Genomic DNA, 11,257 nt, shown 5'->3' with positions numbered 1-11,257 from the left:
CGCTCGGTGCATGCAGGTTGGGGCAAGGGCTCTCCAATCTGTCTTAATATACAGACTGATCTGAACCGGGTGTTCTCTGTGGCTGCTGTCTGAAGGGGAGATGCTGCAGGCCCAGGCAGGAGGGGTACAGGGGCAGGGGCAGAACAGGAGCTCCTGCAATCTTCTCCCCTGGACACTTGGACTAACTCTCTCTTTTCCCTGGCCTCCTCTCCCAGACAGCTGGGGATTGGTCAGTAAATGTACAGACCCCACCCACCGCTCCCACATCCCCTCCCCATTCCCTTCTCCCTCTCTCCCCTGGCACCAGGGCTCCTGCACAGCAGACAAGCAACAGTCGGGAGAAGGGGCAGACTGCTGAGGAGCCAGCCCCCAAGCAGTGGGGAAAGGGGGTCACCCCCCCTGGGAGCAGCGGCGCAGGCAGCACTTCACCGAGGCCCACGGGGAATGTCCTGAAACCGCTGAGAACTTTTCTTAAAACTACTTTTAAAAAGGTAAAAGCAGCAATTCAGTCTTGCTGGGGGGGGGCGGGGGGAGTTCAGTGGAGCAGAGGGCAAGAGGAGGAAGGCAAGTGTTGTGGGATTGGGGAGCAAGGGGCTTGCAGGGGAGGGGGAGGGAATGGGGGAAAGGGAAATATGGCAGAGGGGGGAGAGAAGGGGGGAATGTGGAAGGAGGGGGGAAGAGAGGAAACGGGTTCAGGACCAGAAAGAGGGTGGGGAGCGGAGGGAGGGATGCAGAAGAAGGGGGGAGAAGGGGCATTGAGGCAGCAGGGGAGAGTGGTAGAGGGATCCCTCTGCCTTGCTACCGTCAGCTATGGCCACCAATTCCTGTAGGGTCTGCGAGAGACTTTTTTTTCCCGCCAGGAAAAAAAGTAGCTGGCGTGGGAGGAAGCCAAAAAGTGCTGCATTTAGAATTCCAGCCTCAGCCTCAAAGTGGGTCTGTTTAGAAAAACCCCTATGTGATCTATATATAGCAGCCGGGAGCTGTGAGTCGCTTTATTCCAGAGCCTATTCCAAAGACTCGGCTGGGCACACTCAGCCTGTACTTCTCCTGCACTCAGAGGAGCTGGAGATGGTCCCGGGTAGGCCCTTCAGCCCTGAGCTGTCCCCCCATAGCATGACCTCCAGGGCTTGGCCCAGTTTGGCTCTACATGACCCAAACAATGAGGCCACTGACATTTCCCCTGGGAGACTCTTCCACAGGCTCAGCGACCCTCGTGACTAGGAATGTTCTGCCAATGTCCAGCCCAAATTTCTCTTTGCTCTTCCTCTCCCCGTTGTTCCTCAGATCACCCTGAACCTCTGCCCTCCCTCCTGGGCCCGGGGCGGGCATGTTGTGGGGAAGTCTGCATTTGGCAGTCCTGTCCATCTGGATCACTTGGGCCCTCACTGCTTTCTGCCCATGGCAGCAAGAATAACGGTTGGTTCATGGGGAGAGAAGCCCGTGAAAACCAATTGAAGTGAGGGAGCGGGGAGGCTGGAGTTGGCGAGATAAATGCGGGGAGTCTCAATCTGGGTCCCCTTGGGGGAAGAAGAGACAGGAGAAGGACTGAGGAGAAGGGCAGCTGGTGGCGAGAGAATGTGCCCAGCCGTTGCAGAGATGGGCAGTACGCTGACCTGAGACAGAGCAGGGGAGATGGTCTAGTTGGCCAGTAGGCCGAACAGAACACACGCCATGGCTGATCCTGTGCCCAGAGTCACGAGTTGCACTTGGATGAAAGAATGACGGGACTTGAGCTGCAAACGAAAGAGACCCAGTGGGAGGGCAGGATGGTGAGCGCCTGTGTTAACTGTGGGCCCAGTGGGACGGCCACCCGCCAGTCAGGGCTGACAGGCCAGAAGGGAAGGGGTGAAGGGACAGAAGGGCAGGGGAGGGCAGTGCTGGCTAGAGGCTGGTGCTGCTGAAATCCAGGCTGTGGTTGTGGGCTAGTCATTTTTGAGGTAATGAGGGAAAGAACAAAGGGGACTGAAGTACCCACCTCCTCTTCCAAGGATCCTTCCAAGCAGGGAATGGGCCCACAGCCCCCCGCTACTGGGCACCTTCTCTCTCCTACACCCTTCCCTTCTTTCTCATCTCAGCCCAGTCCTCGTGCTGCAGCAGCCTTCAGCATCTGTGCACCACATGCCCCAAGGAGAGGGCCGCTCCTGGGCAGGGAAGGCTGGGAGCTGAAGTGCTGCGAACTGTCTCCGCCGCCCCGTGCCCCGCTCTGCAGCAGGGGTTCAGCTCTTCCCGGCTCCAGGATTGCTCAGCAGGGCCCCAGCCACTCCCCCTGCGCTCCCGTCCCCGTCCTTTTCGTGCACTGTCAGCCCGGCCCAGCGGGTGCAAGCTGCGGAAGGGGCATGGGGTCTTCATGGGGAGAGGAATGTAGCCTTCCTCCCACCAAAGGGACAGTGGTAAATTCACACAGCCCAGCCCAGCAGGAGCCCGTCCCAGTGGAGAAGCCTGGATCCCTGTTACGGACAGGCCTGTCCAAGCCCCAGCTCCACCCCCCGCAATGCCTGGCGGGTCTCCGCAGAGAACAGAGAACACCATCAGCAAGAAGGTAGGGCCCTGGGAGCCATGGGGATAGAGGACCCAGGGAAACAGGCTCCCTGCCTCCTGTGCCAAAGGAAACAGCCAATAGTTGCAGTGGATTTCAAGGGGAGTTTTGTTTTTCCGTTGGCCTGCCTCTACCCTCTGGCAGATAAGAGGGGCCCTGGGTGAGCAAACAAGGCCGGGTGGGGAGGGACACGTGGCACCAGCGGTGACGGAGACTCATGGCCAGTGCTCCTGGAGCTTTGGCACCTGCTCCCCATCAAGGTGACATGGGCAGCGGCACAGGAGCATGTGGCTGGGAGAGAAGCAGAGAGAGAGGCCGAAATGGTCTGGGAGTGCAGCTGAGGACAGGCCAAAGGGCAGCTCTGTTGGGGACAAGCCAAGGTGCACTGGAAGCACCACTGAGGGGGTATTGCCTGGGTTTATCACTGACCTCCTGGAGACTTGGCTGGCATTCCTCCTCCTCCTCCCTCCCCTGCCCCCAGCCCTATCAACACACAGCCACAGTGAGTATCCGGGCTCTCCAGCTGCCCGGCAGAACCCCAGGGGCTGGGCTGCAGGTAATCTCGCCCCGGCCCTCCAAGAGCCCTCCAGACCCCAGCCTGGCCAGCAGCCTGTCTGGCTCACTCCATGGAAGAGAAGCCCTCCCACTCACCCCACTGCAGGAACCTGATCCTGCCCATCAGTGTAGGAACCAAGGTAGCTTTAGCCTCTGGCCTCAGGGCTGAGCTTACACGTGTCGGCAGAGGACTGCTCAGTGGAGTGGAGCAGCCTCTGAGGGGTTCTGGGATGGCAACGCCCTGCAGTGCAATGCTGATCTGAGCAGCCGCCCTGGCCCATTCAGGCCTGGAAAGCGAGACTGGGAGTCAGCTAGAAGCAAAACATGGCTTAACCTGTGACCGGGAGCCCAGACAGGCTGACCTACCGGCACAGTCTAGCTATTTCTAGCCCGCCTATTGCTATAATAGCTAGGTACAGGCTTCCAATCCCAACTTTGCCACTGACTAGCTTGGTGACCTTGGACTAGTCACATGGCTGCTCTGTGCCTCCGTTTCCCTGTCTCCAGAATGGGGCAGCGTGGGGGCAGATATTGAATATGGTAGCACTGGTGAAGATTGGAGAGAAGATACCATAGAAAAGCACACAGATTTCCTAAAATCATAATAATTAATATATTTCTTTCCTGTTCTAGCTGCCCCATGAGTCAGGCACAGGCCCGTTCTCATTTCACCTGGCCCGTCCTTCCTTGTGCCTTGGCATCAGTGTTCCAGGCAGGAATCCCACAGAGCACCCAGTAACTTGCTTCTGCGCCCAGAACAGTCGGAAGATCCTCAGCCTGAGTCTTCACCTTTGCTGTTGTGGTTTTTAAGCCGTATTACCTCAGGATTCAGGCATTTGTCCTGAAATCCCCCTTCGGCTCCTGTGACCTGCTACCTCATCTGCGAGCCGGCTCCCACGCTAGCAGACGGAGGGGGCGGAAAGAGGGAAGACGGAGGACAGCGGATTAACACTAATCCCCATCTTTGCTTACTTTCAGCCGCACAAGAGCTCTGGGCAGCAGCAGCCAGGGTGACACCAGACACCAGCTCTGCTGTCCTATCTGTCCAGGCCCAAGCGGGGCTGCTCCCACCCCCCACACCTTGGGGCTTTTCCTGGAGAGAGAACTAAGGATCCAGAGGCCTCATCTGATAGCAGACGCTGCCGGTGGAAAGCCAGCTCAGAAAAGCCTTCCTGGGAAGTTTAATGAGTGCTGTGGAGAGCAATTATCCAGGAGCGCCGAACCAGAGAAAAGACAGGTCCACGCTCCCCACCAGCAGCTCTAAGGCATCTCCACAGATCGGGAGCAGGGGCTGGTCTTGGGAGCATCTCCAGCCCCGGGCACAACACGGCCAAAAGGAAGGGGTAGCATGAACGATGGGGCGTCTGGGGCTGTGACAAGCCACTGAAGGCCAGTTTCTTGTGTTCTAGGGGAGAGGGCGTGGAGTAACAACGGGGTGTGACATGAGTCTTGGGAAGCTACCGGTGATCGGCTGGGTGTCAGGCTCCCACAGCAAACGCCGGTTGAAATCGGAGCTGACACCGGACATGATCAGCCCACCGCTGGCGGACTTCCGGCACACCATGCATGTGGGGCGCGGTGGGGATGTCTTCGGGGACACCTCCTTCCTCAGCAACCACGGGGGCACCGAGGCAGCCAAAGCCAACAACTTCTTTGCCCGGACCCTGCGGCATGTGCGGAAGGTACCCTTGAGGAACCGGGGAAGTGGGGGCAAAGCTGAAGCCTCTCCTGCCCCCCCAGCCATCTCGCCCATCATCAAGAATGCTGTGTCGCTGCCACAGCTTAACGAAGGGACCTATGGGGGTGACAGCCTGGCTGGGAAGTTTGCCTTCAAGCGCACTGCAAACAACATGTCTGATACACACGATGCTTACGGTGAGTGGAGTGGGGGAGCTTCGCAGTGCTATTCCTGGCTGTGTCACTGACTCCCGGGCAAGTCCCTGCCCCTGCTCTGTGCCTCAGTTTCTCCAACCTAGAGCTGCGTATGATCAAGGAAGTTCCTATTCCCTATAGTGATAGAGATGTAGCCGTGTTAGTCTGGGGTAGCTGAAGCAAAATGCAGGACAATGTAGCACTTTAAAAACTAACAAGATGGTTTATTAGATGATGAGCTTTCGTGGGCCAGACCCACTTCCTCAGATCAAATAGTGGAAGAAAAGCTCATCATCTAATAAACCATCTTGTTAGTCTTTAAAGTGCTATATTATCCTGCATTTTGCTTCACCTATTCCCTATGAATCCCAGAATAATACTTTTCAGAGATATGCCCCTACTACCCAGTTGTTTCTCCCCCACACTCATTTCCCCTTCTACTTCATCCACTAAAGGCCTTGGGGAGCTCAGCCCATTATGGGTGGGATAGAGTCTCTTGCCTCTGACCCATCAGCTCCAGTACAGTGGGAAATGAGTTAGGAGCTGGGGGGGGGGGAGCAGGTCTCGACCCACCTCCTCTAAGAGAAACTTGTTCACAGACTGCAAGGGAAACTCCCTGCCCCGTGGCAGCCTCAGGGTGCGAATGGGTCACAGAGCTGGCATGGCCCTCTGGGACCAGTCCATCTTGTGGGAGGGGAAGCACACAGTAGAGGCTGCGCTGCCGCTGGGCTTGCTCCAGGGGTTCCCACAGAGGGGCCATCCCAGTCCTACCATGAATAAATGAGTGGGGGTGATTTAGGTGAACTTCATTGCTCCCAGGGAGTAGGCAGCTGGTGCCCCCCTTCCCCGCCCCTCCAGTTAGCCAGCCCTGCTGCTACAGTCCACGGAGAGGCAATGTGGCCTAATGGTTACCTAAGCTCAATTCCCAGCTGTGCCACTGACCTACTGGGTAAGCTGCAGCATTATCCTGCCCCATGCCTCGGTTTCCCCATCTGCAAATTGGGGGTGATGTAAAACGCGTTGACATCTGCTGATGAAATGTGCTGCGTAAGAGCGTGGCGGTGTTACTATTTCTGGCCCTGCAGCTCCCGCTTTTAATCCAGTGCCCCTGCCCATGCCCCCCCAGCTGCCCTGTTCCAGCCCTGGCTTCCCGCCCAGCCCCAGCTTCCCGCCCAGCCCCCTCAGCCCCTGCTACATCTAAGCGACACCCTGGCTGGGCTGGGGGCTGGGTTCTTTAGCACAAAGGCCACGTTCTCCCAACGCGCGCGCGGCAACCCAGCTCCGCCTTTCCCCAGGCACTAATGCTCAGGTCAGGGCGACCCGTGGGGAGAGGCTGGCCCTCCGCCAGGGACGCACAGAAGCTGAGGCCAGGGGGTAGGGAAGGCGGGATGGTGCAATGCTGCCACCTGCTGGTCGCAGTGTGTATGGCCATTCCAGGGGAAATCGTCTCCCGGGGCGGATTGCCCACCACCTCCTTGGCGGAGACCGGTCCTAGCACCGGGCTCTGATCGTCTGTATTGGCTGGGCTATGGGAGTCCAGTTCTTAAACAATGGGCCCCGTCCCCACTGTCTCAAGTAGGAGGGAGGCAATGTCTAATGGAGTGTAATTAGTGCTAGTTGTCACCAGTACAGCCTGGACTTCCCCAGTCCAGAGCGGTCACGAGAGGGTGAAGTTGGTTCTAGACGGCCTAGCAAAGGGGACCATAGGAGTGTGACTGGCCCTCATAGAGCCCGGCTGACATGGGTGTGACTTGTCCGTCCCTGTTCACATACAGTCACTGGCTCCTGCGCAGTGCCCGCGGCTTCCCTCTCACCAGAGGCTCCTTGTCCTTTCAGGGCTGGAGTCCGGGTTCTGCACCATCCCGCGGGTGCCGCGCTCGGAGAAGGCCCGCGAGAGCTCCTTGCCCGCCGAAGCGGAGCTGCAGCGCTCGGACTCCCTGCTCTCCTTCCGCCTGGACCTCGGGCCCTCCCTAATGAGCGAGCTCCTCCAGGTCATGAGCTTCTCCAACGCCATGGACAGCACTGGCAAGAGGAAGGAGCATGAGGAAGAGCAGGCCCTGGCCGGTTGCCAGGCAGCATCACCCCTCACCCTGCATGGGGAGTGGCTTGCGGACGGGGGCCCCCAGGGATCGGGGACACCCCACGACCAGTGTATACAGGGCGACATGGCAGAAAGCCCCTGGGGCCGCTGCAGGCAGGGAGCCAACTCCCCAGTGGGACACTTGGTGCATGCTAATGGAGATGCTCATGGCCCAGAGTATGCTGAGGAGGACCCGGCCTATTCTGGGGGCAGGCATCAGAGCCCTAGATGGGCCTCAACACCTGCTGAGGAACCAGGGGTGCTGCCGAAAGACACCCTGTGGCAGGGGCACTGGAATGACTGCAGCATGGAGGCGGGACAGTTCAGCCGGGCTGCCCAGGTCCTGGCTCGCCACTACGGGGGGAGAAGTGCCCACTGCAGCCTGGAAGAGGAGGAGGAGGAGGAGGATCCCCAGGAGGCAAGAACTCAGGCCTCCTGGGAGATCCCTGCTGTTGGCTCGTGGCGGGCGGATGAGGCTGGGTGGAGCCACAGCGAGGAGGAGGAGGAGGAGGAAGAGGAGGCCGCACTCTCAGCTGTGCAGGAGGGACAGGCCATGGCTGGGGAGGGCCGCAGCGACTCCTTCGAGTATGCCGATGAGGAGGAGGAGGAGGATGAAGTGAAGGTCTGAACAGCCACCGTCTCCTATGGTCTTGGACCTCCCCAGCCTTCCCCGAGAGACATCAGCTGTTGGGGGCTGATGGGTAAGCTGCAGACAGGCGAACTGATCCAAAGGGCTAGTGGGGATGGAAGCAGGGGAAGCAACTCTATGATCCGCCCAGCGCCTGGGGCAGGCCCTCCCTTCCCCAAAGGGCAGGTTGTACAAATGGGGAAATGCCGATGATTGCATGGTCCTTTCCCCTCCCCTCTTCCCCGCCGTGCCAGGCACCCACGCAGGGCTGCACCGGAACAGTCCTGGCAGGCTGCTGCGCCCGCAGTAAACAATGGACAGGAGCAGATCGGCGAAAACACTCCAACTGCACGGCTCACTCTGCTGCGTCCCCCTGCCCACTGAGCTAGAGACGGGGGGAGCAGGCTTGCTCCCTGCAGCGGCCATGCTGGGCTGGAGCAACCCAGCCCCCTCCCTGGGCCTGGAGTGCTCTTGGCCGTTCTCCCAAGAACTGAACCTAGTTCTGCCACACAGCTTCTGCGGCCTTCACCCAGTGGCCATGCTGTTGGGCTAGCTAATTCCTGGTTCCCTCCTGCCAAGGGCTGCCCTAGCAATCCAGCTCAGGGTTCCAGCCACCCTAGGACACAGCAGTCTGGTTCCTCTCGCTGCAGTAGAGGGGGAGTCCTCCCAGCTGAGTGGGGCAGGCCCAGCCCCTGAGGGGGAGTCTTCTAGCACCCCACAGAATTAAATCACCCATCTCCTTGCCCTTCTTCCTCAAGCTGATGTAGAGCTGTACTCCGGGAGCCAAACAGGTGTGTCTCCCACCTTCCAACAGTGTCATGAGCTGGAGCCTCTGTGGCTGGCTTCAAGGCCAGCTGCTCCACTTTAGAGATTTTGGGAGGGGAGGTTCCCCCTCCTCCCGATCAGATCCCCCTACCCCAAGTCCCTGCCACACTGTCCTCAGGGAAGTGTTCAGAGCAGCAATGCAAGATGGTCGTAGGGAAGGGCCGCAGCCAACAATGGCTTGGTGCTAGTGTGTGGTGCAGCACAGCGTGGGGGAACCATGCCATGGCCCTCAACCCGGCCTCAAGATTCCTGAATTTTTTTCAAAGCTGTAACTGGTGGGATCTTTGCATTGGCTCACAGGTGCTGAACTGCACACGGGGACTGTCGTCAAGTTTTCCCCACAACCAGAAGAGCTAGAAACTTCCTGTTATTGTGTAATGAAGCCGGGAGGCGCAGGCAGTAACAGGCGCTGGGACTTCAGGGGAAACAGCAAATAGCACAAGAGTTACAAGAAAGCCATTAGCATTGGCAGCGCAGCAACGCCGGTAATCAGGCAGAGTGAGGGAGATGCCAGGGTCCATCTGCCCTTGCCCCCCATTGTAGCCTCCACCATACTCCAGAGGGAACACCCCCAAAAATCCAGCACTCCCTTACGCCCCTTAGACCACGAACAGTTTCTCTGTGTGAAAATGTTCAGCCCAGGCAGTTGAAATGGCCTTAGCCTGTGCAGACCTTCCAGGGATGGGATCCTGCAGACAGTATTTAGAGGGGTCTAAACTCTCCCTTCTCTCCCCTCCCTCCCCCCCTGCAACCACACTTCCCAGTGTCCTTTTCTCAGGGGTGGGGTAGGGCTGCTCACTGTGCTCCTTGTGTCTCTGGGCAACGCAGCCTCTTTGGAAGCAGCTGCTGCTCAGGCCCTGCCGCCTGCGGCCACGCTCACACAGAGAGGACTTTGTGCCACGGCCCGGCGCAGGAATGACTGGGGGGTGAGCTCATTCTGCCGGCCTGTACAGCATGCCCATTGTTTGCCCACAGGCTGCCAGGCTGTGTCTGGAGAGAGCCAGGATCCACTCCCATTGCCCAGTCGCCCCAGGTTCTGTGAGCACCCATGTGAGCACCTCATACCCGGCCTTTGGGGGTAGGGGAAAGAGCCCTAGCAGCCTGCACTGCCGCTGCTCCCCACACAGCCCCTGAAGCTCCTAGCTGACTGGGCTCATCCAGTACCATCAGCCACACTGCAGGCAGCTGCTCAGATGTGTGGGGAGGCTGCTGCCCCAAGGAGAGGGGCTGAAGCAAACCCGAGCTACAGGTGCCCAGCAGGGCTCTAGAGAGTTTAGAGGCCAGAGCCTGCAACCATCACTGCCCCTCCCTGGGAGCCAGGGTCTTCCTCTGGCTCACGCCTTCGCCCTGCTCATTCTGGATTGTCACAGGCGCCCCGTACCAAAGAGCCACCCGCAAGGAACAGCCCAGCTGTCTGTCTGTTGCCGGTGCACTTCTTATTGTTCTTATTAAAAAATGTTTGATACAAGCCTCTCTGGTGATCTTCCCCAGCCCCAGGATTTCAGCCTGCACAACAGCAGCAAATTAATCCACTCCCTCTTCACTTTCAGACTCCAGGGACTCAGTGCCCCTCAGCCCCACATGCATCCAAGTTCCAGCCTGCTTCCTCACCCCCACTGTGCATTTGGATTAGCTGCACTTCCAGGCCTGGGAAAATAGGATTTCTTTCCCCATTTCAGATCATTGGACAAGCCCATCAGGTCTCTGCCCTCTCGCTGTGACCCATATATAGGGCCCTCCCAGATTCACAGACACGAAAAACACATCACAGCCCCCGAAATCGGGTCTTTTGTGTACTTTTACCTTGTACGATAGAGATTTCTTGGGGGGAGATCAGTGTTTCTCAAACTAGGAGTCCTGTCCCCAAAGGGAGCTGCACAAGGGTCACAAGGTTGTTCTGGTGGGGAGGGCTGCAGTATTGCCAGCCTTGCTTCTGCACTGCCTTCAGAGCTGGGTGACTGGAGAGCAGTGCCTGTTGGCCGGGTGCCCAACTCTGAAGGAGGCACCTGTCAGCAACAGCTCAGAAGTAAGGGTAGCAATACCATACCATGCCACCCTTACTTCTGCAGTGGCAGCTCACCTTTCAGAGCTGTGCTCCCAGCCATCAGCCACTGTTCTCGGCTGCTCTGCGCCATGGCCAGCAGCAGCAGATATTAGTACCACAGCTTCCCCCAATAATCCCTGCCCCTGAACTCTTTTTTGGGGTCAGGACCCAGACAATTACAACATTGTAACATTTCAGATTTAAATAGCTGAAAACATTCCATTTACAATGTTTAAACACCTATGATTGTGAAATTGACCAAAATGGTCTGTGAATTGTGTCGGGTCCTACCCCTAAGTGTAGCATCACAGGAAAATAAAACCCTAATAATGCTGTCTAGGATGAGGCAATTCCATCTGTTTACACCCTGTATTCAGAGCCTGAATTACCCTTATAGCCAGGCTGGCTACAAAAGTTGTTAACCTGTTCAGCCCTAGTGCTTGATCCACCATACTCCTGCAGCAAGGAGTTCCATAGGTGAATAGCATATGTTATTAAAGTGATTTGTTCTGCAGTAAGTGACCCTTTAGATGAGCCTTCCCTGTTCTTCCTAACCCCCACTTGTTAGAAGTTAAGTCTTCTCTGAAGCTTGTTTAACCTGGTGGGACCTGATCCTTTTCTGGGGTGTGGGTTACATCCAGTGCTTTTTTTGTGATGGTACTGGCCAGTACGCGGTACTGGCACCTCCAGTCAGAGCTTACCTGGAAAGAACAGAGA

General features: G+C 57.7%; 1 protein-coding gene across 5 annotated transcripts; it reads left to right on the top strand.

The window, feature by feature from the left end:
• Positions 1 to 283: 283 nt before the first annotated feature.
• On the top strand, positions 284 to 9,964 carry CDC42EP1 (CDC42 effector protein 1). 5 transcript variants are annotated; one of them, XM_075937337.1, is made up of 4 exons: positions 284 to 491; positions 2,076 to 2,539; positions 3,725 to 4,966; positions 6,800 to 9,964. In XM_075937337.1, the coding sequence occupies exons 3-4, from the start codon at positions 4,534 to 4,536 to the stop codon at positions 7,669 to 7,671; spliced, it is 1,305 nt and encodes a 434-aa protein (XP_075793452.1). In that variant the 5' UTR covers positions 284 to 491; positions 2,076 to 2,539; positions 3,725 to 4,533; the 3' UTR covers positions 7,672 to 9,964. The 5 variants fall into 5 exon arrangements, with proteins under 5 accessions (XP_075793452.1, XP_075793462.1, XP_075793443.1 ...); XM_075937347.1 differs by lacking the exon at positions 2,076 to 2,539 and adding an exon at positions 1,285 to 1,769 and having other exon boundaries at positions 4,070 to 4,966; XM_075937328.1 differs by lacking the exon at positions 2,076 to 2,539 and having other exon boundaries at positions 4,070 to 4,966.
• The last annotated feature ends 1,293 nt before the right edge of the window (positions 9,965 to 11,257 follow it).

The sequence above is a fragment of the Pelodiscus sinensis genome, chromosome 1, assembly GCF_049634645.1.
Source record: "Pelodiscus sinensis isolate JC-2024 chromosome 1, ASM4963464v1, whole genome shotgun sequence".
NCBI lineage: Eukaryota > Metazoa > Chordata > Testudines > Trionychidae > Pelodiscus > Pelodiscus sinensis.
This window is presented reverse-complemented; position numbering and strand designations above follow the sequence as displayed.